Genomic DNA, 26,648 nt, shown 5'->3' with positions numbered 1-26,648 from the left:
GTGGGCTTGGCCAGCGGCCCCTCTGCGGCCCCTCCGTGGCAGGCCCTCCAGCCTGGGGTAATCTGCCACGCAGCTGGCATTTCAGTTCTTATTACTAAATAGGCAGTTTTAACCATGTAGTTCCTGCTCCGAGGAGGTGTGTATGTGGTGGGGGGAAGCTGGTGTTGGTCCTGCCACGTCCTCAGTAACCCTGGGGCTGGCTGTAACCCTGAGGGCAAGACTAACCTCGGGGGCAGGGCCGTAACCTCGGGGGAGGGGCTGTAACTCCAGGGGTGGGGCTGTCGCAGATAAACAAGCTGCACTTGTGCAAGCCCCTCATCAGAGCCATCGACAGCTCCAACCTGAAGGACGACTACAGCACCGCCCAGAGGGTGACGTTCAGGTACTACGTCGGGCGCAAGGCCATGTTCGACAGTGACTTCAAGCAAGGTTTGTTCTTCTTCGTTTCCAGGGTTCTAAAGATGCGGGGCTCTGGGCGGCGGCAACAGTTGTGGCACCTTATTAGCATGTAAGGTGGAATCTGCTGTAAACCTCATCCAGGCTGTGTGTGTGTGTGTGTGTGTGTGTGTGTGTGTGCGCGCGCGCGCGCGTGCATGCATGTGCACGTGTGCTTGCGTGTGTGTGTGTGTGCGCGTGCGTGTGCGTGCGCGCGCAGCTGTGGGCACCAAAGTTGTTACTGAAAGGAAAGCCTGTCCTGGTCTGTGGAGCCCCTGCCAGAGTCTCAGTCGCTGTGGGTGTCTTTCTTATGTGATGTCATTGAAACACCACAGTCCTTCCTGTTGGATGTGAGGGATTGCCCCCCCCCCCCCAACCTTTGTTGTGCCCTTGTGGTTGCCTCGGAGGCCGGGAGTCAGCTGTGGAAATCCCAGGGGATGTGTCCACCTCCCCCCCACCCCACCCTGTGTACTGTCGCCACTTCAGTGCTTGTCAGAGCCGAGCTTTCTCGAAACCATGTCACTGTTCGTTTCTCATGAGTTTTCTCGACAACATGAAGCCAGGTTTTTCTCTTAAACTTTGTGATTAGCTGGCGTGTGGCGGCTCCCCGTGGTCTCCTGTGTTGTACCCAGACTAGACCTTTTAAACCCACGTCTTCAGCGGCTGTGTGCACATGGAGCGACGTGACTAAAAGTGCTTTCTCTCCTTGCGTTAGAGCTGTGCAGTCTGATAACGAAAGCAACTGTGCTGTCCTGGCGACTGCTCTGGTCTTGTTCCGTAGGCTAATGCAGACCAGCTGTCCAGGGCTTTGGAACGTGGCCCTCCTGGGTTGTTCCCCTACCTCGTGTTAGTCCCTTAAAATGCAGAGCATAAGAATAGAAGCTTTTACGTCATATTCTTTTGAGGGTTCTTAAGGTACCACTCTGGTTTTCCCCCGAATTTGAGTACCAAGCACAGCAAACAGCCTTCACTGTCAGCCGTAGATGCTTCCAGTTGCTGAGACTGTGGTTCTATCAGGGCTGGGGGTGGGGTGGGGTTCCGACCTCTCCGGCGTTGTCGGTGTCTCTGCAGCCGAGGAGTACCTGTCCTTTGCCTTCGAGCACTGCCACCGCTCGAGTCAGAAGAACAAACGGATGATTCTCATCTATTTGCTCCCAGTGAAAATGCTGCTGGTAAGTGATGCCACTCAGCTCTTGTAGACCCTGTTTCTCGGAACTTGCCTGCAGGTGGCGCGTAGGTACTACCGTCTGAGCCCCATGTGAGCGCACCCCGGAATAGGGGACAATAAGCTTTGTGTGTGGCCTGAACCATTTATCCTCACAGCTGACATTGTAGATCCTTCTAAAAAGGTTTCGTGCTTCCTTCCTCTTAAAAGTATCTAACTTAAAAGTTGAACATCTTTAAGACACAGTAATAAATGCATGTTTATGTGTTTCCCCTAAAAATCTAAGTTAATAGAAGCGGATTAAGAAAGAAAAACGACATTCCAGTCTGTCTGTAGGTATCTCATTTGGTCACCCAAAGTTAATTTGAGACTTGAAAAGAAACAGCAAGTAACCGGCAAGTTTAATTGACTAAAACTTCCTCAAAGTGATAGAGCTTCCTTTCCTCCCGTTTAAAAATTTTAAAAAGTGATCAAAGCAGTACCCACGTGGTTAAAATGTAAATAGAGCAGGGTAGCTGATGGCCGAAAAGTGCCGTGTCCTATGTGCCCTGCCTGCTTCCGACCCTGCTTCCCAGAAGCCTGCAGTCGTAAACGGTTCAGCTGCCTCTCCTGGAAGACGTTTCTGAGTTCCTGGCTCTTAGTGTTTTCTTCAGCCGCTGCTTCCCCTCTAAGTTATAACCAGTGAGGGCATGAGAAGGTCAAGGTCAGGTGCCAACTGAGAGGCAAGCCTGCACTACTGCTCCCAGGGGCTCTGATGGCCAGACCCTTGTTAGCTCATCTGCCATCGTGTTGATAGGCCTTGTTCCAGTACTTCAGAAGAAACTGTAAGAGGGGCGCCTGGATGGCTCAGTTCGTTAAAGGTCCGACTGGCTCGGGTCATGATCTCGCAGCTTGTGGGTTCAAGCCCTGTGTTGGGCTCTGCTGACAGCCTGGAGCCTGGAGCCTGCCTCCAGTTCTGTGTCTGCCTCTCTCTCTGCCCCTCCCCCGCTCGTGCTCTGTCTCTTTCTCTCTCAAGATAAATAAACATCATAATAAAAAGAAACTCAGAAACACAGGTTGCAAGTTTTCAAAAGGTGGTGATTCCTTCATATGAATTTTATCAAAGATCAACTCTGTTGAGAACGAAATGGTCTTATTCTGGACAACTGGTGCTTTGTCTTAGGGTCATATGCCGACCATCGAGCTGTTGAGAAAGTATCACCTCATGCAGTTTGCCGAAGTAACCAAAGCTGTCAGGTATCTAACCTTTTCCACTTGGGCCCTTTTAAAATATGACATCAGCTAAAAATCTGTCGCGTGGCCTGTGAGAGCTCGTTGCTCCTTGACGCGCTCTTGTCCTTGGCTCCGGTTTTTGTGACCACGTTTGTGCATTTGTCCCTCACACGCAGCGAAGGCAATCTTCTGCTGTTGAACGAGGCTCTGACGAAGCACGAGACCTTCTTTATCCGCTGTGGCATTTTCCTTATCCTTGAGAAGCTGAAGATCATCACCTACAGGAATCTCTTCAAGAAAGTGTAAGCTAAATGTTTTCTTTTTAACAAGTTTAGGTTTTAGTGTGACTCCCGCCTGGCCGGGCTGTGGAGGTTTCTGACCGCCTGTGTGGATGAGGCCCCAGCCCTGCCCTGTGCTCTTGTGGAATGAGAGCAGACTTCTGCGGCCACTCAGAGAGCACGGCCACCTGCGGGCACGTGTACCAGTGCTCAGGGTTGAGGGCCCCACATTTTGTCACATGACCAGCTGACCCAAACCCCGCCCCGCTCCCATTTGTCAGGAAGTTGAATTCTGTATCTGTTTCCGCTCACAGCTGTGGGGACCACCTGTCCTCGACTGCGGAGGACACTGTTCACTGTCAGGGGCGCCCTGGTTTCAGAGACCACCTCCATTCAGTGAGATGTCCCATACATGTGAGAAGTGATTCTTGCATGTCTCCCAGGTGGTTTGTCAGGAGACATTTGCCCTCCCGACTCGGAGCGTCAGCTGCCACCAGTGCCCCAGCCATTGGTAACCCGCGTGGACCCCCACCTCCCTCCCCCAGGTACCTGCTGCTCAGAACACACCAGTTGTCTCTGGATGCTTTCCTGGTTGCCTTGAAGTTCATGCGAGTGGAGGACGTGGACATCGATGAGGTCCAGTGCATCCTGGCCAACCTGATCTACATGGTGAGCGAGCCGCGTTCCAGCGGCTGGGCCTCGAACTTGGTGTTCGGGTGGAGCTGCGGGAAAGCCACTTAGTTTGTGAAGGCATTTTCTGACAGAACTGATTCCATCCTAGGGAATAACTGTGCTATTCAGAGGGGACGCGGGTGGGTGGTCACAGTCTGGATTTCTCTGTTGTCCATACCATGTGTGTTTATTTGTTGTGTGCCCCGGGGGATCCAGCGGCTACGATTGGAGTTGGCTGCTTACGCGCAGGGCTGAGTGGTGAATGCACCCACTCCTTGGCCCAGAACCACGAGCCAGCCCTCTCTTCCCTGCAGGGCCACATTAAAGGCTACATATCACATCAGCATCAGAAGCTGGTTGTTAGCAAGCAGAACCCGTTCCCCCCACTGTCGACAGTGTGTTGAGTGCATGCACGGTCCCGAGGACGGGAGGGCGGCATGTTCCTTCAATCACCATTTGCGCAGATGAAATCCATCCTGTGCCAGGACCCTCTGCCGCCGGGATCTCTGGGCTCGTTTCTCTGGGCTCACAACTGAGGTCCACCATGCGGAGAGCGGGAGCTCCTTCAGAAAATGTGGACGGGCGAAGGGGCTCTGTGCCCCGCACAGCTCTGTTACCTCAGAGGTGCTGTTCCTAAAGGCACCTTGGTAAATTTTTACATAACCCTTCCTCTGAAACAGCATCCTGAGTTTATACGAATGGCGTGTCCTTTATTCTGTCTTCTGGGGGCACATCTATTTTTATATATTAAATTTGAACTTTGTATCTGATCAAAGTGTTTGGTTAATTTAAGGCTTCTTTATACAAAGTGAATTTACTTCGATAATGTTCCACATTTTACAGCCTGCCATGTTTTCAGAGTGTGCACGTTTCCTCTGTTCGTGCAAAATTTACTAAAGAAAATGTCCTAAGTGGTTTCAGCTTGTCTTTGCGATGTTACTGAGGGTAGAAGCTTAGAAGCTGCTTCAGAGAACGTGGTTCCCCTTATGGCACAGGCCGCAGCTCAAGACTGACGGATTGGTCCTGCGTCAGTCTCCTGCCGCCTGGCGGGCCCCCTGGGCTCGGTGGGAGGTGTGGGCCTGCTCCCTGTGGCGCCAGCTGGCCCCATGGGGGTGGGTGACCACTAGGGGTGCTTTGGCTCTGGGCTCTGGCTCCCAGTTCGAGTCCACATGGGCCTCACCGGTGGCTGCTCCAGCCTCCCGAGTCACATAGTGTCACCTGTGCCCTAGGCACATCCGGATCCCAGCTGAGGGACCCACGTGCCCTGGATGGTGTCTGCGGGTTGGAGCGTGTGCCGTGGATTTATGGCCGGCAGGTTCTTGACCTCCAGGCTGCCCTTTCCCCAGCCAGTCCCCTGAGCAGGAAAGTGTGGTCACTGGCAGGCCCATAATCCTCTTGCGCTGGGGCCGCGCTGTCCCTTTCTCTCACGGCAGTGCGTGAGGAACAGCCACTCTCCGCTGCTCTGTGGGGCCACCCTGCAGCCGGGTGTAGAGCCGTGTGCTCACGGCCTGGATCTCACTCTGGGCTTTGTCGGCACCACGAGGCCCTCCCTCCAGCAGTGGACAGCGACCAGTGGAAATCCGGGATCAGCTGTTACCGGTAGCATGTGGTCCTGCTTGGCCATGGAGGAGACACACCTTGGGTGTCAGTGGCCTTCTCTTTGGACTTGGCTTGTGTGCACATTGGGGCACTTCAGGGTTGTGGACACAGAGATCTTGTCCCTGTGGCTGGTCTGCATTGTGTCAGAGGAACAGACCTCACTTCTGCCCAAGTGGGGGCGGGTCCCCTAATCCAAGTCCCTGCTTCTTGTGCTCGAGTGGCCTCTAGAACACTTTTTTTCATAATGTTTTTATTTATTTATGGGGTGCCTGGGTGGCTCAGTCGGTTAAGCATCTGACTTCGGCTCAGGTCATGATTTCACGGTTCCTGGGTTCAAGCCCCGTGTCGGGCTCTATGCTGACAGCTTGGAGCCTGGAGTCTGCTTCAGATTCTGTGTCTCCCTCTCTCTTACCCTCTCCCTCTTGTGCTCTGTCTCTCTGTGTGTCTCTCTCTCCAAAAAAAAAAAAAAAAAAACCATAAATAAATAAATAAATAAATAAATAAAAAGTTTTTTTTTATTTAATCTCCACCCCCAATGTGGGGCTTGAACTCACAAGCCTGAGATCAAGAGCTCCACTGACTGAGCCAGCTGGGTGCCTCTAGAGCCCTTTCACTGAGTTGTGTGGGGGAAGGGCAGTCCTTTCCGTTTTCTGGCCCCCCAGGGTCTCCGCTGCAGGTCTACCAGCAGTGTCCTCTCTGACGAGCCCTGTTGTCACCCGGACGCTGTCGTGAGCATTCACCCTGCTGATGCTGTGTTGGTGATAATTTCCAGGTAAGGTTCCCACTTAGCAGATCCAGGCATTTACATCTGTAGCCTCCTGACCTTACGGGGTTTGCAGATGACACAGGCCCTCGGCCAAGACTAAGGCCTACTCCTTCCCTGGTTCTGTGCTCCGGTCAGCGTGTGCTGCTACATCACCTTTAGTTTTGCCAGGGCCCTTCCTGGGCGAGATTGGCCCCCAGGACGTCTACTCTTGGGGTTGAGGTATAATGTCAGGAGCGAAGATATACTCGATGTGTTTGAGAATCCTAACGCTGAAAAATCTGAACTAGGTTTCAACTCCAGGTATTTCACTCAAAAGTATTTGAATCAACTTAACATTTCTAATCCCTTTAAAAAGCGCTTTCTCTGGTGGACCGCGTCCACCCTTGCAGTGGTGCCTGGGCGGTTAGAGCTGCGGCCACTGCTCCGGGGGCGGTTGGCCTGTGGCGGCTTCCAGCTCCCCCGGGGAGACCGGAGACAGGCCGGTTGCGCAGCTGAGGGCTTGTGTGGCTTCTGCGCAGAGGGTGAAGAGATCAGCCTGTGGAAGGACTTCCTGTCCGCCCCTTCGAGCTCCCTGGGGCCTGTGCTGTGCGTGCCATGGGGAAGACCAGTTTGGGGCCTCTGCTCGTGTGAGCTGCGTCTTCAGGAAGGCGGTGGTCCAATGGCCGCTGGGAGTCCGCCCTCCAGCCTTATCTCGGCCCTGCTTGGGGGGGCGCCGCTGTTACTTCACTCAGGATGGAGGCGCCAGGGTGGCGACTGACCACTGAGGGGCAGAGCGGAGAGCGCGGCCTGAACCAGCGGGTCCTGGAACCGTCTGGGGCCCGCCCTGGGCGCAGCCTTGCCAAGGCCCGTGTCTGTCTCCTTCCTGCCGGGTGCTCCTAAATTTTTCTTTGAGTGCCTCCGGACCGTGTTCCCCTTGGGTTCATTGGCCTGCGGGGCCCCCACTCACATGCCCTGGGTGACCATAGCATGGCCACGGGGGACTGGGAGAAGCAGCCTCCCTGAGCAGGGGCTTCCCAGCTGTCCTTGCCCGTGCAGATAAACTTGGGTTTGGTCTGCCCCTGAGCCATTGGGGGAAGTGGTGAGTTTGGCTCCAATCTCGGGCTCGTGGGAAGGACTGGGGAGGCGGGATGGGACAGGGAGCTAGAAAGGTCAGCTCAGCCCACCCAGCACGTACTTGCTAAGCACTTCCACATGCCAGGGTCTGGCCGGGTGCTGGGAGCTAAGCAAGAAACCAGACAGCTAAGCAAGAAACCAGCCACTGGCCGCGGCTGGTGGTGCGGGGCCGGGACCTGCCAAGCCATCCTTCACAACGTACCAAACAGAGCGAGGGGGCTGCAGAGACACTATGTCAGACACCCGGGGGGACCCAATGCTACGGCTGCAGGGCCAGCGAGAGTTTCCCCCTGAAGTGGCTCTCCCTCCGAGGTACGAAGGGTGGGTAGGAATCCTCTCAGGAGCTAGAGGCGTGGGAAGTGGGGGCATTTCAGACACAGGCAAAGGACGGCAGGGAGCAGCCTCGGGGTTCTTAGATCTGCCCTGGAGGGACGACAGTGGTGAAGCAAGGCTCCAGGATGAGAGCCCCCGACCTGTAGCTGGATCGCTGGTGTCAAGCGTGGCCGTGTGGCTACGTGTTGGCCATCAGGATGCAGACAGAATGGCCAGGCCGCAGCTCCCGGGAAACTTCTTGAAAGACAACTGGTGTGGCTGTTTCTTTGTCCCTTCCTCCATCCTTCTGCTGGGGATACAGGTGTGATGGCTGGAGCTCTGAGTGCCATTCTGGGACATGAGGTGCAGGCCACTTGAGGGTGAGTGGTCACGGCTGGGGTATGCTCACCTTTCTTTCGTTTTCTTCCTTCGCACCTCTTGATTTCTTGCCATTGTACTGGCCCCGTGACACATTTACTAAAAGGGATATACAGTGTCCATTTTCGGCTTTTATTAGAGGGTTTTCTGGCCACTCCTCTTATCCACAGCCCTTCCAGAACGAAATTCCATAAATCCCCTTTTGTTGTAGGTCCTGTGATAGTTTCGGGTTGTGTAAGATTGGACGCGGTGCTGCAAACTGCCTGAGGTCCCGCGTGGGTCTCTCTTACAGACAACACGCTGATCAGCCCAGCACGTGGGGGTGTGTGCTCCAGAGGTTCTGACCAGAGATGGGGTGGGCTGTCGGGACCGTCGGAAGCCCCAGTGGTCAGAACAGTGTCCCGGCAGCACAATTAAAACATCAGAAGAGAGACCTTAAAATAATTTTAATGATACACATACCCAACCCAATAGATCCAAAATAATATGGTTTCAATGTGCCATCTTCATTTAAAAGTTACAAAGTTGGGTTTATGTCATTACTCCTGTGTGTGCAGAGGGTGGGGGTGCTGAGGGAGAGCAGGGCAGCGAGGGGCTGGTGTGTGGGGCTGGTGGGGTGGCGGCGACTGTAGGGCAGGCTCTGGCTCCAGGAGGGCCCGGAGGGACGCCACCACTTCCCATGTGTGTCACCAGTGAGAGAAGCAGGACGGCTCGTCACGCCTGGCCCCGCCTGGCCCCTGGGCCTCTGGGGAAGGGCCGAGCAGGGTGGAGCAGAGGCCTGAGCACCACGCGGCCCACCAGCCCACGGCCACCAGGGACAGGTCTGTGGACACGGGCCTGAGCACAAGGGGCTGCTGAGGACGCCCCCGGCCTACAACACACACCACCTCACTGCATACAGTCAGTGTCAGTGTCTCCGCACTGCTTCTCTTCCATGTCCAAGGCACAGGGGGCTGAGGTGAGGTGTCGAGGACCCTGGAGCTGGGCGGGCTTCCCAGGAGTGAGGTCAGCAGGTCCCGTGCCAGGAAACGGGGACAGCCGGCATCCCGCGGGCAGCCCTGAGTAACAAGGCTCAGGGGCTCCCACGTGGGCAGCTCTGGGCAGGGGACAGTCACCTGGAGCTCACCTTTCAGGTCCCCTGCATGGGGGGCACACAGGAGGGCAGGGGGCTGGTCAAGAGTCACAGCCTGGAGGAGAGCACATAAGGGGGTGTGTGATGGGGAGAGAAACCTGAGCCCAGTAAGCAGCCTCTGGGGGCTTGGAGCGACCCCAGGGCCACGGGCTACCTGGGGCCCAGCACGGAGGCCAGTGTGGCAGGACAGGTCCCCGAGGCAGCGTGGCAAGCGTTTCTGTAAAGGCACAGAGTGGACCACAGCCTGGGGCTTCGAGCCAGGCAACCAGCGGACCACGGAGGCGTTCTGTAAGAACCGAGTGTGTCCTCAAACCCGAGACGCACTCAGCACCACGTGATGGGGGAAGTAGCAAGTTTGGCTTCAATCTCAGGCACACGGGAAGGACTGGGGACACATGGTGCACTGTCAGCATCCTGGCTGTGGGGGCCTCACAGCCCATGCCACGCGGGCTCCCCATCACTTGCTCCCCTCATGTACTGACTCCCGTGGGCGGTCTTGCTGGGGGAGCCACCTGTCCTGTCTGCGATGAAAGAGTCATTTCTCTGCAAAGTTGAGACTCCGGGAGACTCCAGGGTTTGGTGTCCTCGGTGACCTGCTTCAATCAGGGATTCCTGCGGTGGAATTGCCCCTAAACGGAAACCTGGGCCCACCTGCCCTCTGATCTGGTAGTTCCGTCGGCCTCCCTTGAACAGGCCTGGCCCCCGGCCTTGGCCACGCCCACCCTCCAGCGAACCCCCCCCGCCCCCCTAACTCAGGCTGGGCCTGTGGAAGCCACTCAGTGTTTGGGGGCGACTGACCCTTCAAGGAACAGGTGGGGGTACGGAGCAGATGGGGTTCATGGCATTTGTCCTGAGATCTCTGTCCTTTCCCTCGGGAACAAGAACCACATCCGCCTTCTCCCCTGCGGCTCCTGGGTCTTGTGCCCGCCATCCACAGGGCCTGGGGCCTACCCCAGCCACCCTGCCGTGTCCCCGTGTCCCTGAGGGGCACTCGATGCTCGGTTGCAGCCGACCAGCCTGGTGAGAGGGACGTGTGCCGGGCAGTTCCGTTAGCTCCATCCCCAGGCAGATAGCATCATGGAGGGAGGTGAGTGGCGGCAGGGCACAGGGGACAGCAGGTGCCCCGTCATGAGTCCCAGCCCTCACCACCCTCCCGACAGCATCTTGTCTCCTCCAGGGCCTCACTGAACGGGTTCTCCTTCTGGAAGAGAGGAGGAGCCGCCAGAGGGAGGCAGCGGGGGCACGCCCTTCTCTGGTGTGCCTCAGTCTCCCCCTCTGATGCGCACGTGAGCCCCATCGCCGCCCCGGGCCACCAGTGAGAGATGGCGGCCGCAATCCTGTCTGGGCCCCAGACCACCTTTGACCTCAGAACCCGTCCAGGGCTCAGGGCGCACAGAGTGCTCAGGTGCGTGGAAAACCCGCAAGAGGACAGCCTCCCCCACCCCGCTCAGCCCTGGGCCTTCTCTGTGCGCCTCTGACGGCCTCTGGGAAACCACGTGTCCGCTCACATCAATTTCCCTAACCTCGCGTTGCCTGCTGTTGACAAAGCACGCTGCCAGCCTGTGACATTTGGGGCATCTCGGTACTGGCACTTTGAAACTTTGCTCATCGCAGTTACGCAAAATGCAAACTGTGGGGGCGTTTGGAAAAGGGTTTGCTAAAGCACTTTGCTCCTCATGACCGCAGGCTGGGGACCCTGACGGGAAGGGCTGACCGCGTACAGAGCAGACGGGCCCCTCCCCCAGACCCCACAGCACACAGGGCGCTCGGGGCCGCTGAGGAGTCGCGTAAACACAGACTGGTTTAATCTGGGGGCTGGGGACCGTTGCCCCTGGGAGCACAGGAGCCGCTTGCGGGACAGCAGATGGCCCCCCGGCCGCGTCCAGTGCGGGACCAGCGGGAGGAGCAGCCGCTCAGTCCACACAGAAGCATCGGGGCCGGGGAGAGGCTCTCAGCCTTCCTGGGACCCCCACCCGGTCCCTGCTCCCAGAGCCCCCGCCACTGCCTCCCCAGTGTCCTGACCACAACCGGAAGAGCCTGCTGTCAATGGTGGGGGGGGGGCCTGTCCTGGGGCGTCTGGACTCCTGTCCCACCGTCTAGCGTCTCTTGACGGCACTTCCCAACCTGGAGAGGGAAAGGCTGGCTCTGGTGTCCAGAGGAACGTGTCTTCCACGGAGCGAGGAAAACACCAGGGTAGGGAATCCACATAGGTGGCGCCACTGCAGACAGGAGACCTGGTCCAGGCGTTGCCGCTGAGACCGCCCGTGCAAACACAAACGAGACACCAGCAGCTGGCATGACTTTAATGGGGGTGGGGCGCAGGGCCCCCCGCTCGGCCTTGGGCCGTACAAACGAGACACCAGCAGCTGGGGGTGGGGCGCAAGTCTCCCCGCTCAGCCTTGGGCCCCGGCCCTGGCCCTCATGGACTTGTCAATCCACTTGAGGAAGTTGGTGACCTTGGTGTAGACGCCGTACTTCCCTTTCCGCGCGCATCCTTCTCCCCAGCTGACGATGCCGGTGACGAAGTAGGTGTCCTTGAACCGGGTGACGTGGGGGCCCCCGCTGTCCCCCTGACAGGCATCCTCGGGGTTCGTGTCATAGCCAGCGCAGAACATGTTCTGGGTGATGGTGAAGCTGCTGGACAGCTTGCACGTGTTCCTGTCCACGTAGGGCACCTCCAGCATCTTGAGGATGGCGGATGGCCGGCCCTTCTCGTGAGTCTTCCCGAACCCGCTCACGATGCCCGTCTTCTGCGCCATGAGTGTGGACTCGGCCCAGTCCTTCTGGGGCAGACAGGCGGGGGCCACATTCCTGCGGAAGGTGATGGGCGTCCTCAGCCTGATGACAGCGATATCAAAGTCATAGGTCTCCCGGACAAACTTGTTGTGCTTGATGATCACGTCCACCTCGTGCGCCACCTCGTTGCCCTCCTCTGTGCCCGTGTCCCGTTCACCTGGGAGATGGTGAGGACATGGTGGCGTTCAGCTCGGGGTTGGCCATGCACTTACGTGCACGGTGCTTTTGAGAGTAGCGGTTATTTTTTTTTATTAAAAAAATGGAACATGGTCACTAGAGACTCTGAAAGATAAAATCGTAACGAGGCAAATAAAGATGACTTTCAGTTTCACTCCCCAGGGGCGACCGCCAGCCGCACTTTTAAGTGTGGCCAGTACTTCGGGTGGATACTTCCTGAGCCTGTGCCGCGCGGCAGGGGCACCTGGGGGCGGAAGGCTCTGTGCCTGACCGGCTGGCCACGCTGTCCAGACGGCTGCCTGGCACCGGGACGGCGTCCGGTCGGAACTGGGACGTGCTGAGTGTCAGCATCAGATTTGTCATGAGAACACAGACTCAGAATATCTCGTTCTAGTTCAGAACTGATTACGCGTTGAAATGATAATATTTTGGATATACTGGATTAAGACGTATTGCTAAAATTAATTTCATCTATAAACTTTGAAGATGCCTAATAGGAAATGGAACTAGAAAATTAAAAGGCACATGGATGGCCTGCATGTGTGGCTTGCGGTGGATCTTTGCTGAACTGGTCTAGAGTCTGGAGGAGAAGGACGGACGTCACAAAACAGCCCCGCAGACGCAAACACGAGCAGCAGATGCTCTGTGCTCGGAGGGCTCCGGAAACCTTCCCAGAGGAAGGGGCCCTGAGGGGAGGCTCGCCGCGCTGGGCCTGGACACAGACAACAAGGGGGAGGACCGGCCCCACCCCTGCCCCCCGCTTTCCCCTTCTCCGCCCTCCCTCGCCTGTGACCCCCCCCCCCCCGCACCCCCACGGGGTTTGGCGTGTTAACTAGTGCCTCTGAGTGTGGCGCACTTACCTACCCTCACCTTGAATCTCTTGGCCTGGTGCAGACAGTGCGCTGCAGTGAGGACGTGGTACTCGCTCAGGATGGTGCCGCCGCAAAACCCCTCATTCTCTTCGTTGATGAGCAGGGCCTGTGGGGAGCACGCAGGAGCCCCCCCCCGAGGTTGGGACTGACCTCTGGGCTCCCCTCCCCATCGGGAACGCAAGGCCCAGGGCAGCGCCGGCCTGGCCTGCACACCTGCCCGCAGCACGGCCCCTCCTTTTCTTACATGTCCCGCGGGGCGTGGTGCCAGCGCGCGCTCGGAGACCTCACCGTGTGGCTCACGGCCGGGCCGCAGCCCCTCCCCAGGTCCTCCCCCCGCTGCTCTGCGGAAACCGCAGCTTTGGGCGGCTCCTTCCCACAGAGCAGCCAAATGGTCCACCCAACAGACGTCTGCAGGGGCCCCGCTAGTGGCGCCTAAGGGGCTTCTGCCTCGCTTCAACTTTCTGCTCCTGGACCCCAGACTCCCTTCTTCAGGGAGCCATCCTGTCCCTTCCAGAGCTGTCACAGTGTCACCCGTAGAAAAACGATCTTCGTTGTTGATAACCTTTGCCGGCTAAATGGCTACGGATTAGCGCACAGACCAGGCGAGCGCCAGTGTTTGGGGAGAAGCTTCTGGTATCTGGGACGGCCCTCCCCCGACGGCCCACAGATGCCACCACTCAAGGGCAAATCCCTTGGAATCCACGGGGCTCCCCGTGTGGGCGGCTTTCTCCCCGACAGGATTTGAGAGTGAGGGCATCGCCCCCGGGAGTGAGTGCTGGCAGGCCCAGGTGGCCCTGCAGCCCTCGTGTCCCTTCTTCCCCAGAGAACCGGGCTGCAAATCTGGAAATGGCGCACTTTTTCCTTTTTATCTAGAGAGTTCCGGCACGTGGCTGGCTCATGCCGGTTGGGGAACAACAAGGTTCCAAGTCTGAAAGCGTTCCTGAAGACCTTGGTGACCGGCACGAAGTAGCAGGGCCAAGGGGCATCAGTCTTCCCCAGACCTGGACCCTGACTCTTCTCCTACACGTGATGGCGAGGCCGCTGGACTGGGAGAGCAGGGCTCTCGCGTCCCCTGGAGAGGATCCCGCCGCCCAGGTCCCCACCGCACCCCCCCATCCTGTCTGTCTGTGGGGGGCCTTCCAAAGCCCCCCCAGCTCCACGCCGGCCCGGGGCCACTGAGCTCCCGCCGGAGCCACATCGGTGGCGCTCGCTCAGCACACACCAACCCCGTGGTGACCACACGAGCGCATGCTCCCCTCTGGGCCCCTGATAACGTAGGGCTGGGAGGTGGGGCAGGTGAAGAAATGCGTAAAGGGTGGTGGTGGCTCTGGAGGGTCTGTTGTTGGCTTTGGGTACCAAGCATTTCACGCCCGGATTCGCCAGAGACAGTAGGCGCCACCCAGTCAAGCCGAATCAGATAAGCATCCAATGGCTTCTAGCACCAGCATGTCCCCTGTTGTCTTTGGGACACATTACACTAAAAGTTGTTCACTGTTTGTCTGAAACTCAACTCTAAGCATGAGTCCCGTGTTACTTGTTCATCTGGAAACCTCCGTCCAAACCAACAACCAAAGAGCGTGGATTGCAAACAGGTGGATGTGCTTCTCCCCAGATTGCTACCCGCCTCGTTAGCACTGACCAAATCAGAGATGAGACCGAGGGACAGAGTGTCTGCCTGCCGGTTGGAGGGGCAAACAGAGGGCTGGCCCCCATCAGGCAGCCACTCCGCCTGCCGGCCTGAGCCTGCAGCCTGCGCTGGGTTCCAGGGCTCCTCTCCTTTCTGTCTGTCCTTAATGGACACACACATGGGATTGGATGTCGGGTGGGGAGGGACAGGGCCCACTTCTCACCTCGGCACGCTCTGCCCCAGAGCCAGCAGGGAGTCCCCACCGCCCACCGGCACCACCAGGCCCGCTCCGCAGTCACCTGCCAGGGACACTCGCCGTCTGGGCAGTTCTGCCCACCCACGATCCGGATCAGGTTGCTTGAGTCCTCCACGGGGCTGGCCTCCGTCTTGTTGAAGGGCTGCAGGTACAGAGGGCTGTCGGTGGGAGGCAGGTCTTCAGGGTGCTGGTCCTGCACGTCTGCTTCAGAGGCTTCAGAGGGACCCTCACCGCCATGGACGGTCTCTGCTGACCTCTTCCTGCGCGTCTGAGTGCGTTTCCCGCAGGGGAAAGGCCCTGAAAGAACACGGGCCGGCCTCAGTGAGCAGGACCCCCCTCGCCCCGCCCCCCCCCCCCAATGGAACTGTCTGCCCGGCCCACGGGAGGAGGGAATAGGGAGGAACATGCTGGTAACAGCGGTCCCGCCCCAGGTGATGCCACAGCTGTTGGTTGGGCAGGGGCCAGCTTTGAGGAGCGCTTGGGGCCACTGTGAGAAGCAGAGGAAGCTAAGAGAGAGAGCACAGTGGCCTCTCAGTGCTCCAGCCCAGTCAGGCCCTGCCGCAGAGAAGTGTGGTTGGACCGGAGCAGCGAGGACCCCGTCCCTTGCTGGGCCCCGCCCTCTGTGAGCCTCTAGGCCAGACTCAGGGCCCGGCTTTTGTCACAGAACATCACGGAAAAGGAAGCCTGAGGGCCGTCACTTGGGGCCCATGCGGTCTAATTGTTCTCGGGGTCCTCGGCTCCTCCTTTGGCTCCTGCACCCCCCCCCCCCACAAGTCCACGGCCCAGACACAGGCCTCGCTGCCCCGGACATGCTCCAACTCCCGGGGCTACAGGACGTGCCGTGATCACGACCATTTCGTGGCTCCTCAGGGTCTGCCACGAACCCGGCGCTGGGCAGAGCACCCCCCACCCCCAAGTCATTTGATGTCTGCACCTCCCCCGGGGAGTCAGGCAGCGTCGCTGGCCCGTTTCTCAGGCGGCTCACAGGGCCTGCGGTTCCGCTCCGGCCCACGTGCCTCCTACCCGTGGAGACGCAGGATTTGCCGTCGTCCGCGAGGACGTAGCCGCTGGCGCAGGCGCACACCACGGAGCCCTGCTCCTCACTGCAGAACTGGTCACAGTCGCCGTTGTCCAGGCTGCAGGCTTTCCGCATGGCTGCGGGGACGCGTGTGGGCCCTCAGGGCTGGCCGGGGACACTGAGGCCGCAGGCAGCCGGGAGGAGGGACAGCAGCACCAGGGCAGATCCACCCACTGTCAGCCTGCCCCCCTTCCCCGCTGCAGCAGAGGGGCGGTCACCGCACGGAACCGCGCGAGTGGGACGGGCCCCTGGAGCAGGGTGGGGGCCAGGGGCTCTGTGTGGAGGCTCGTCCCTGCCCTGTGGCTCCCTCACCACGTGGGGCCAGCGTGCTGTCTGCCGGGCCCTGGGCGCCCAGACCCGCCCCTCCACCACGGGCTCCATGTTCAGCCCTAAGAGGGGCACGCGCCTCCCCCCACAGCCCCACAACCAGTGTGCGCCGGCCGGCACGAGGAAGGGCTCTGGGGCCACGGGCCAGGCGGAGCACGGCAGCATGGCCACGGGCCGGTCCACTGAGGCTGGAGGGTCGCCTGCGGAATAAAGGGTCTGGAACTGGTCTGGGAGACTGGGGTCCGGGCATCGGCGAGGCAGCAGCAGAGACTGGCCGGGTGCTTTCTGTCGCCAGCCGTGTGATTTGGGCAAGTGCTTTAAACCCTATGGGCCTCCGTTTCCTCACTTGTAAAGCGGTGGAGGCCACACTGCCTCCCAGGTCATGTGCAGCTCCTGACACAGTGAGCCCGTGGCTGGTTTCCTGGGCCTTCCAGGCCAGATTGAGCGCATCCCCCGCGGCTCAGGGGCTCCGACTTGGCCAGAATTGCCCACCGTCGCCAGCACATGCTCAACATGTGACTGCACACTGACAGCAGCGGCGTCACCAAGACAATTTACGTTACGTTCTGCCCCTGGGGTTCTGATGAATAAATAATTACAGTGAGAGGATCACCGTTAGTGAAACTTTAGAAAACACCCAGCGGCTCTGGCTCAGCCAGACGGGGAGCAGGAGAGGACGCTCTGGGCTGCAGGAGGGATGACGCGGGACCGAGATCCCCGTGGGGGACAGTCCCACAGTGATCCCAGCTCCGAGCACTTCCTAAAGGTTACGAATTAAGTAATCTGAAAGAAATGTGTATCTTTCTTCTTAATGAAAACTGGCCTAATCTGAATCTAATTTTTATTTTAAAAAATTAATGGCCATACTCACCATGTTAGGAAAACTCAGTGACTTTTCCCTGTAGAATTCACTAAATGTATCAGATTTTTATAATTGGACAATTGCGGACACTCGGAATTGACATCTGCACTGACAAACCTAAGTGGCTGATTCAGAGCCGCTGCCGGGGCCACAAGGAATTTAAGAAGATGGGTAGCACCACCCCAGGTCTCCGTGTTCCTGGCCACACGCTCCGTGAGTGTGCTGCAGCCCCCTCAGAGGAACACAGAAGGCTGTGTGTCTCTCATTGTATCTAAAACCCAGTGGATTGTAGGACACACTTTCACTTTGTTTTTGCTGTTCCTACAATGGCGCAGCACAAGGGAACACAGACTCTACCTCGGAAGGAACCTGAGATGTTTTCCTTAGGGGTTTCAGCTTCTTCCCTCGTTCCTGACCCTTCAGGCGGCCCTCACCCGAAGGTACACCAAGAAAAGGAACTCACACAATTCACAGTTTTTGCCTTCGTATCCTTCCAAGCAGGTGCACGTGTATCCCCCAAGGCTGTCCATGCATTTGCCCTGGTTCTGGCAAGGGTTGCTTTCACACTGGTCTCCATCTGCAAAGACAGGGTTTGGGGACCTGAAGCTTGCAGGCAGCTGCTGTAATCAAGGAAATGGCTTTGCTGTGTTGATCTTGGCACACATAGTTCAGGTCGCTTGAACAAGCTTGAGGCTCTTCCTGTCTCCCTGTAAACATTTCTCCCGGCTGGACTTCATTTTACCCCCAGCCTTTGCGCTCTGTGTACGTGATGCTCTTATCTAACTGGGTTATTGATAAGCTTTTCTCTTTCTGCTGAGATGTTTGACTGCCTGTTTTCAACAGTGAAGAGCTCTGGGCTGGTGGCCAGGTGGGACCAGCTGGAAAGGAGGGAGGATGGGCGGCCGCCCGGCACCTGTTTCTAGGCTGGACAGCGACAAGACAGGTGTCCGGGCGCCTCTTCCCAAATGGTCTGGAGGTAGAGCAGGAGTGTGGAGGCTGCTGGCCAGCACTGACAGGGGCCTCACACTCCTCGGTGCGTTTGGACAATCTGATCTAGAGGCAGGCCCAACTGCCATTTGGGGAAATTTAAAGGATGTTAGCAGAATGAAACACGAGTCATGATTGATACCATTTCACAAGCTGTGGACGTTCCGTCTTATTAGAAGACCTGATCTTTTGTTTCTACCTAATACCTTGGATTTAAAAAATGATGAGACAGGTTGATGCTCCAGTAAGGCAAGCTGATGAAATCCACGTTCAAGTAACAAAACCGGAACCATGACATTTACCCCCCCAAATAATCCCACAGTAACTACTGGGGAAACACACGGAGAGGGAGAGTCTTAGGTGAGGAAGCTATAAGCAGGAGCAGAAGGGAAATTCAGGAAGAATTGTCAAAATTGAAATACCCTCTCCCCCATTTCAGTGTCCAAATGAGCCCCAGTCAGTATTAAAATAGAAACCATCTCACCTTTGTATTTATTCCAGAATTCAGTCTAAAAGGGAAAAAAGATTTTAAAATACATTAGGGAAAACAGACATTTCACACCGAGGACAACCATAACCTCGTCACTCAACCTCAGTAGATGCTGTCCCAAATGGGGCCTTTCCTGGTCCGAATTGCTCTAACACTATGGAGTCTGACAGGGAAATGTTCAGATCTGCGTCTATACAGATGGGGCTTCGATTGTCTCAGATGCACCATCTCTGTTGAATAGCGAGCATTTATTTTTAATCTAACCACCGAGAAATGGATTGTACCAAGAATGCTTTGCTCTCTTTGCTACCCCTAAGCTGATCAATGAATGGTTTTGAGTTAAATATCAAAGATTCAATAAGGGATCAGATGCTTGGTGGCTAACCATGTTAAACTGAAAAAATGGTTAATTGGTAATTAGTTAAAATAGGACACCAAGACCCTCTATTACACTAGAAAATGTTCAGTCTTAGAAATTGTTTGCTGTGTTCAGTAGTTTGAACAGGGTACCCCCTGCCCCCCTGCCCCCACTGCCAATTCAGGTGCAACCTCAGAACGTGGCTTTAACTGGAAATAGGGCCTTTGCAGATGTAACCAAGGTATGCATCACGAAGAGACCACACGGGCTCAGGGTGGACCTGGAACCAGTGGCAGTGCCATCAGGAGAGACGGAAAGTGCTCAAGAGCCACGCGTGGAAGCAGAGTAGAGACCTGAGTGATGGGCCTGCAAGGCTGGCAATGCCCAGAAGCTGGGAGAGGGCACAGAGCACATCCCCCTGAGACCTCTGATAAAGGAAGCTTTCCACTTTCGGGTTGGCGGGCGTGCTTCCGGGTGCCCAGGGAAGCTGCACTGTACCATGTTCCAAGGTCAGCATGACTGGGCAGAACCTCCGAGCAGGGGCTGTGTTTCCACCCCCAGCACACACTGTACATCCCTTCATTAGCAACTAACCTACATTTCAGACTAGAGAGTAAAAATCTCCCTACTGCCACCTGGCACATACTGAAAGCGTAAGACAAGGTTTGGAATTTTCTGGAATGCTCTTCATCATGATGGCTTGTACTTCTTGATGTAGCAAGAAACACGTATGACCCTGTTTCCTGCTCCTTCCCTGGAGCTCTCTGCTTCCGGAAGACCATGCATCCCAGCAGCGGCCCTCTCCTGGGCTCTGTATTCTAGAAGTTTTGTACATCTGTGTTGACACCTTCTTTGACTGGGACTTGCGGCCTCCAGGACTGTGGGAGAGTGAGTCCCGTCGTTGCCAGGCCCCCAGCTCGTGCTTAGTTACAGAAGCCCCAGGACACGGCTATGCTGTCTCTTTACATTTTGCTGAAGACACGATCACACAGCAAAACTACTTCGGTGTGCAGTTCTGTGAAATCCGACACACAGATTTGGATATGCACCTCCACTGCCCCCCACATTCACAGCCTCCGATGGCCGCACCCCTGGCGCCACCACAGCCGTGACCTCCGAGAGGGTCATACAGATGCACCGACGCCCTCGTGAGACTAGCTTCATCCAGATGATGCCTCTGATCCTCGTTGAAGTCACCACGTGCATCAGTCGTTTGTTTATGTTGTGGAGTAGAATTCCACCATGCCGTGGCTTGTGGGTCCCTGCACCAAGCGGGGACAAGGGCGAGAGTTTGGGGCAATCCAGGTTTTCGTGTGAAAGGAGTGGTAATTTCTCCAGGGTAAGCACTCAGGGGTGGGGCCTGGGCTACCCACACCTGCACCACGCTGGCCGTGTCCCTGGTTCCAGTTCTGCACGTATACAGTGGCGTCTCCTCATGGCTGGAGTCTGCACTTCTGTGCCAGCTGAGGATGTCGGGTGGCTCCTGTGCACATTTGCACTTCACGTGCTGTCTCTCGGGAAGTGTCTGTTCTCGCTTCCGCCTGTTACAGTTATCACTTATTTATTTTCTTCTACTGAGTTGTGAGAGTTCTTTACGCATCCGAGTACAGGCCCTTTGTCAGATGTGTGATTTATAAATATTTTTTTAGTTAATAGCTTGTATTTTTAGTCTTCCGTGTCTTTCACAGAGCAAGTTTTCAATTTGGAATAGGTCCAATCTTTTTAAGTTTATGTATTTATTTTGAGGTACAGAGAACATGAGCAGGGGAGGGAGGGGGAGAGAGAGAGAGAGAGAGAGAGAGAGGATCCTAAGCAGGCTCCACACCGCCAACACAGAGTCCAACATTGTGCTCAAACCTGAGCTGAAAACAAGAGTCAGACACTTAACCAGCTGAGCCCCCCAGGCGCCCCTGGAGTAAGTCCAATTTACTCACTTTCTCCTTCATGGGTTATGGTTTCAATGTTGTGTCTAAGAATTTTTGCCCAACTTCATGACATGACAATTCTCTCCTTAAAGTTCTATGTTTTACCTTTAGATCCTCGATCCATTTTGAGTTGACTTTTGTACAGTTGTGAGACTGAGGTCAAAGCAGACCTTGTGTGTGTGGAGATGTGCCGATGTCCCCAAACCATCAGTGGAAAAAGACACTTCTTCCTTCGCTGACTCACTTATGAACCTTTGTATCAATTGGCCATATTTCTGTGGGCCTGTTTATGGACCTTCTGGTGTGTCCCGTGGATCTAAGCACCTGTCCCCTTACCAGCAGCACACGCGAATGCCCCTGTGGTTAGTGAAGCTTTGCAGTGAGTCCTTGAATCGGGCGGCGTGATTCCTCTTTCTCGAAATGGTTCCAGCTACTCTCATTTCTTTGCTTTTCCATATTTCCAGTTGTGGAGTTGGCTCATGGGATGTTTGCTGGCGACGCACTGACTCCGGGTGTAGCTCTTGGGTGCTTGATGTCAAGTACAGCAGTGGCCGTGGATTTGGGCGAAGACTGTGGGCTCCGTGTCCCCGTGTGCCGCCCAGCCCGGGGAGGTGCAGTGAGGTCGTGAATAATTTTTAAAGTGAACACCGTATGTTTTAGAGTTGATTTAATAAAGCCTCTGGAAGTTCTCATGACCCTCCTAACGGACTGGGCCCCGCCCCACCCTCAGTCTCCCCACCAGAAGTATTCCCTGTCTCAGCCCCGCACACCCGGGGTGCCCAGATATGCCCTGGGCTCCCGGCAGGGGAGAGGTCAGCCTCCACTGAGGGGTGCACCCATCACAGGGCGCCTGCGCGCCAGCCCTTACCGTCTTGGCGGTGTCCTCGAAGACCTCGCGGGCCTCCTCAAACGAGCACGTCTCCTCCATACACTCTCTCTCCAGGTTCCCTTTCTTCATCTCTTCCCAAAACGAGTTGGCCCTGCGGACCCTCCCCAGGACGCTGCTGGCGTGCTCCGGGGGAAGGAACACTAGCAGACAGGCAGGGACACCAAGCGGAGAGGGCCTCAGCCGCCCGCCCGCCCTTCCCCATCCTGCGGCGTCCGCTCACCCCAACGCTGCAAAAGGCCCCTTGCTCGCGCCGCGAGCCAGCCCAGGATGGGACCCCGCCTGTTCCAGGCCCCGGGCTCCCCTCCGTGTGCAAGTCCGCTCGCTCCTTCCCCTTGCCGCCTCCCGGGGCCTCACTGGCAGCTCTGCGCTGGCCCCCCAAGCCCTCCCTGGACTCTCGCTTCCCAGAGGTCCTGGGGCCACCCTCCTGTGCCCCGCCCGGCCCACACCCTTCCCGTTCTCAGCTCTCCGAAGGGGTGAGCTGTGGCGCTGTTATGATCACGCTCTACGACCAAAATAGGCTTTTCATCAAGGCCCAGGACCACACACGAAAACATGGCTTTGAAGAAACAGTTCTTATTACAAAGTTTTGTACTTGATTTCTGTTCTGCTTCACTTAAGAATCCCACTGCATTGATTTGTAGCTCTCAGATGAATCCCCACCCGCCCGCTGAATGGTCTTGGGTCCGAGCATCTCGGAACCCCTCCTCTGGCTGCGCCCGCCCTGCCCTCTCTCTGTGCACCGGGACCCCCCGGACCCTCCTCCACCTGTGCCCACGTCTCCGGCTGCGCTCTCGGTCTCTCTCCACCGTGGACCAGGACCCCCGACTCCTCCTCAGCCCCACACCCGCTCTCTGCTTTCCTTCTTGCCTCGCCCTCTGAGTTGCTCTTCCCGGTTGTGACCTGCATTCTGAGCTCCGCCCCTGCCCTCGATGGTGAGCCCTCAGCTCCCCACGTGCAGGACTAGACTCGGGACCTGGGAGCCAGGTGGTCTCGATTCAGATACAGTTCACTTGCTCACTGTCGGCAGGTGAGAATTATGACACGTGTGTCTCAGTTGTCTCTGTTCAGGTTGGTACACACTAGGTGTTGCTATATACTAGGTTTCTCTCTTCTCACAGTCTCCCCGTCCCCCACACACCAGGTGCCCTCTGCCTGCCCCGCGGGCCCTGTCCACCCCCCTCCATCCAGGACGCAAACAGCTGCCGGGCCCCTGCCCACCCCCAGGCCCTGATCCTCTGGCCTCCTCCGGCCTTTCTGGAAGGTGCAGAAGCCCCCCTCTGTCCAGCCTTGAATCAGGCAGCCCCTTCCCCTGGCCAAGCCGGCCTAAGGGTGGAGGCGCCAGCTTAAACCTCATTCTCTTTCGGCCCTGGAAGCTCCTCCCTGCCTGTGACCGCCCCCCCCCCCCCGCCCCCACCACTGGGCTCGCTCTGGCCGTGGAGGGGCACTTCTCTCCATCTCTCTCGGTCTCTCCCTCTTTCCCTGTTCACGGCTTCTGTGTGTGACCCGGCCTGCCATCTGGCTCCCCATCCACAGGGAAGGAGGCCACCAGGCCCAGCCATGTCACTTCAGGAGATGGGCACCCACTCTCCACCCTGTGGAGGTGTGAGGGCAGCACCCTGGTTCCCACTGTCCCCCCTCTTCCCTGGGGGTCACCTCTGTAGTCTGTAGGGTGAGGGCACTTACCACTGTCCCCCAGGAGCAGGAGGCAGGTCAGCGAGGCGCTGAGCAGGACAAGGCACCGTGGGCCTGCCATGGTGTGGCCAAGAACGGCGTGTCTGTCCCGCCGTGACAGGCCTCCAGGGCAAGGTTCGCGCACCCTGGCCCCGGGCGGCTGGTCGACCTTCTCTTATCACCGCCTCCTGATTGGAGCCTGGGCCGCTGAGGGGCCGGGGGCCAGTGACCTCGTGGGGGCAGGGCCACCCTGCAGGTGCAGCCCTGGGGCGACTGGGGTGGCCCTGGCATCATTGGGCACTCGGTCTGAGGGGCCAGCCATGGGCACAGGGAGTTCTTAGGAGAACAAAAGTGTCATTTTATAGTTTGCAGATGTTGCATCTGCAGTCATTCTGTCCTTCCAGCCACGTTGTGTCTGTGGTCATTCTGTCCTTCCAGCCACGCTAAGAGCTGAGTGTCCAGTCCCATCTTTTCTCCAGGACAGACTCTTAGGTCTACAGCAGGTGTCAGCCCAGGGCTGTCTGGGGCACACATGGGGTTTGGACCCAGTGCTGTCGGCCATAGCAGCAGACCTTCTGCCCATGGCCTCTGTCTCCAGGTGGCATCAGGAGGTGCCACCAAGTGCCACCATCATAGGGGGTCCTGGTGCACTGGCTTCGCCAGCGTGAAAGGCTGGCACCACCCCGCTGAAATCCAGGGGCCCCAGGAGGCAGGGTGTCCTGTGGCCCCTCTGGGCTGAGGGCTCCTGCCCACACTTCTGGGGGTCTGGCCTGCCCGGTGCAGCCCGTGCCAGCCCAGGACATCTGGCTAGAGGTCGGGGAGCCTGTGCCCAGGGAGCAGTGGGCTGGCCCTCTCAGTCCTGGAGATGCCCGCGGGCTGGGGGTTTCCCAGAAGGGGCTTTGCCTCGCACACCCCACTGGGGGTGGGTGGGGTCAGGGAAGTGAGCCCCCAGATCGGGGGCCTTACGGTGAGTCTCTCCCTCTCTCAAGCCGGTCCGGCCACCCGGGAGAGGGGGTGAGGAGTATGGGGGCTCCTGGCCAGTGCACTGCACGTGAGACGTGGGAGATACACCTGCCGCATCCCCCCAGCCCAAGGAGGCTCAGCCCGTGGCAGTCCAGCCACGTGGTGGGCGTGGGCCACATGCCAGGGCCCTCGGGGGCGGGGGGGGGGGGTGTCACAGAGACAGGGAGAGACAGAGACAGGGACAGAGAGACAGCAGGAGACAGAGACAGGGATGGAGACACTGCCCCATATCCCACAGCGCCCACCACACCTGACATTCTGCACGTGGTGAGTGACCTCTGACACCCTTGCTCACTGGGACAGAAGCCTCAGGCTGTCTGCTTTTTGCTGCAGGGGTGTGTGGCACACGGTGGGTGCTCAACCACCCCTCACAGACCGAATGCGGCAGTGATGTCCCAAAAGTCTTCTGCTCTGGCTGGTCGTCCACAGGGTGGCCGCTGTGACATGCAGAGCCTGGCCCTTGGGCACAGGGGGTGCCCTGGGCCTGTCTCGCCGGCCTCTTTGTGTGTGGTGTTGTCTCTGGGTGCGTTCAGCGTGTGGGGGAGACCAGGTCCCAGGTGAGCCCCTCCCATCTCTGGCACCCGGTGCTGGGGGTAACATGGGAGCCTGTGGGCTCATCGGCCATGTTAGCCTTTAGGGGCTGTCCCGATGTCACCGGGTGCCCGTGCCATGGCAGCTCTACCGGGCAGGGGCCTGTGTCTCCCCCTGACAGCCAGAGAAGCCCGAGTGTGCCAGCCCATCCTCTTCTTTCCTCTCCAGGAAATGGGGCCAGCCAGCTCCTGTGCCCCGGGCGCGGGGCTCCTGGCAGCTCCTGGATTCTGCACGCAGGAAACTCCCCTCAGCACCTGCAGCCTGAGCCATGGGGAGGACGCCAGAGGCTTGCACACTGGCTTTACTGTCCATGACACAGCGGGCCCTCCCAGGGCCCTCATCTTACGTGCTCCAGACCATCCTGGTCACCAGCACCGAGGCCCCTGTTTCGAAGACAAGGAGCTATGGCACAGGGCAGGAGGTGGCTTGGCCAGGAGTATGAGGCAGGCCGCACTCGCCCACTGGTGGGTCTCCTTAGGTGCACAGCCGTCCACTTGCTGAGACCCCGGCTGGCGGCCGGCTGGGCTGCCAGCGAACCTCTTGTGCAAAGGCCCAGATGGTGAGCATGTCCGGCTCCAGGGGCAGATAGTCTCTTTGGCCGGACCATCTCTGTCCGAGGATGCCATGTAAGGAACGGGCGTGTCCCAGGACACTTGGACAAAACCAGGTGGCCTGGGTTCACTCTACACTAAATACGGCTTGATCCCTCAGCCCAGCAAGTCCGGCGCCAAATGCACCCGTGTGGAGCACCGTTGGCGTTCCAGGCTTGGGGCAACCAGTCTGCCCCCTCCACCCGCGGATGTGTCTGGTAGGGGGCAGGGCCCTTACCCGCCTTGCCGTGTTTAGGGGGGCCCCACTTCTGTGTCATCTCCCTCCCCCACCAGACGGCTTGTTTCTCCCTCCTCCATGGCCTGTGTGGCTTTAGGCCGAGCGGGCCCCACGATCACCTGAGGGATCTGATAAAAATGTCACTCACTGGGTCCTTCCCCGGTCCCACTGATGCGGCAGGACTGAGGAAGCTGGTGGCTCTCAGGCAGGGCTTCCTTGGGACCCTCATTGTGGGACCTTGACGGGAAGAGGACGTCCGGTTCTGTAGGGTTTGGGGAACCACAGCCTCCAAAACCTGCCCACGTGCTCTTGGTTTTGGAAAACAGCCTCGGTGGAGGAAGGCCCATCTCCGGGGTGCTGTGAGTGTGAGAGAAAGCGTGGCTCCAGGACAAGCAGGGCCTCAACAGGGTGAGGACGGGCGCTCCAGGGTGGCAGGAGGGCGCTCCAGAGGTGTGCTCACGGGTGGGCCAGTGACAAACGCCATATGGAGGGTGACAGCCTCACATTTTATGGTCAAAGCTACGTACACAGAAAGATCTGGAAGGATAGTCCCCAGGATGAATGGATGATGCTTCCCGTGTACATGAAATGAGGGCGACATGCTTGTGCAAGAAGACAGGAATGGAACGTAAAGATTTGAGCACGCAAGTGAGCACGCCAATGTGTGGACACAGGTGTGTGTGCCAGTGTGAGCACGCAAGTGTAAGCACACCGATGTGTGGATGCAGGTGTGTGTGTGTCGATGTGTAGGCACCAATGTATGCATGCCGATGTGCACACGCACCACCACAACGGCGGTCAGGGGAGCACGGTCCCCTGGGAAACAGTG

General features: G+C 57.8%; 2 protein-coding genes across 6 annotated transcripts in view; one reads left to right on the top strand and one right to left on the bottom strand.

Annotated features, from left to right (window-relative positions):
- The window catches only part of PCID2 (PCI domain containing 2), a 35,104-nt gene extending 20,687 nt beyond the window's left edge, over positions 1-14,417 (top strand). For 4 of the 5 annotated variants that reach the window (XM_047851524.1, XM_047851515.1, XM_047851540.1 and 1 more), the window contains 7 exons: positions 288-429; positions 1,507-1,607; positions 2,763-2,836; positions 2,989-3,114; positions 3,636-3,759; positions 6,024-6,133; positions 13,781-14,417. In XM_047851524.1, coding sequence (XP_047707480.1) covers positions 288-429; positions 1,507-1,607; positions 2,763-2,836; positions 2,989-3,114; positions 3,636-3,759; positions 6,024-6,133; positions 13,781-13,877 — 774 coding nt within the window. In that variant the 3' untranslated portion in view covers positions 13,878-14,417. Of the gene's footprint in view, positions 1-287; positions 430-1,506; positions 1,608-2,762; positions 2,837-2,988; positions 3,115-3,635; positions 3,760-4,076; positions 4,677-6,023; positions 6,134-13,780 lie in introns of those variants that run through there. The other variant, XM_047851530.1, reaches the window with a different exon arrangement.
- On the bottom strand, positions 11,106-23,459 carry F10 (coagulation factor X). The gene is made up of 8 exons (XM_047851500.1): positions 23,390-23,459; positions 21,686-21,846; positions 18,529-18,553; positions 17,521-17,634; positions 15,814-15,945; positions 14,834-15,087; positions 12,896-13,013; positions 11,106-12,015 (listed from the first exon to the last, which is right to left on the bottom strand). Exons 1-8 carry the CDS (start codon positions 23,457-23,459, stop codon positions 11,456-11,458), a joined length of 1,434 nt encoding a protein of 477 aa, XP_047707456.1. The 3' UTR covers positions 11,106-11,455.
- Positions 23,460-26,648: the final 3,189 nt, after the last annotated feature.

This window comes from Prionailurus viverrinus, chromosome A1 (genome assembly GCF_022837055.1).
Source record: "Prionailurus viverrinus isolate Anna chromosome A1, UM_Priviv_1.0, whole genome shotgun sequence".
Taxonomy (NCBI): Eukaryota; Metazoa; Chordata; class Mammalia; order Carnivora; family Felidae; genus Prionailurus; species Prionailurus viverrinus.
The sequence above is the reverse complement of the archived record's forward strand: the minus strand, read 5'-3'. Positions and strand labels throughout refer to the sequence as shown.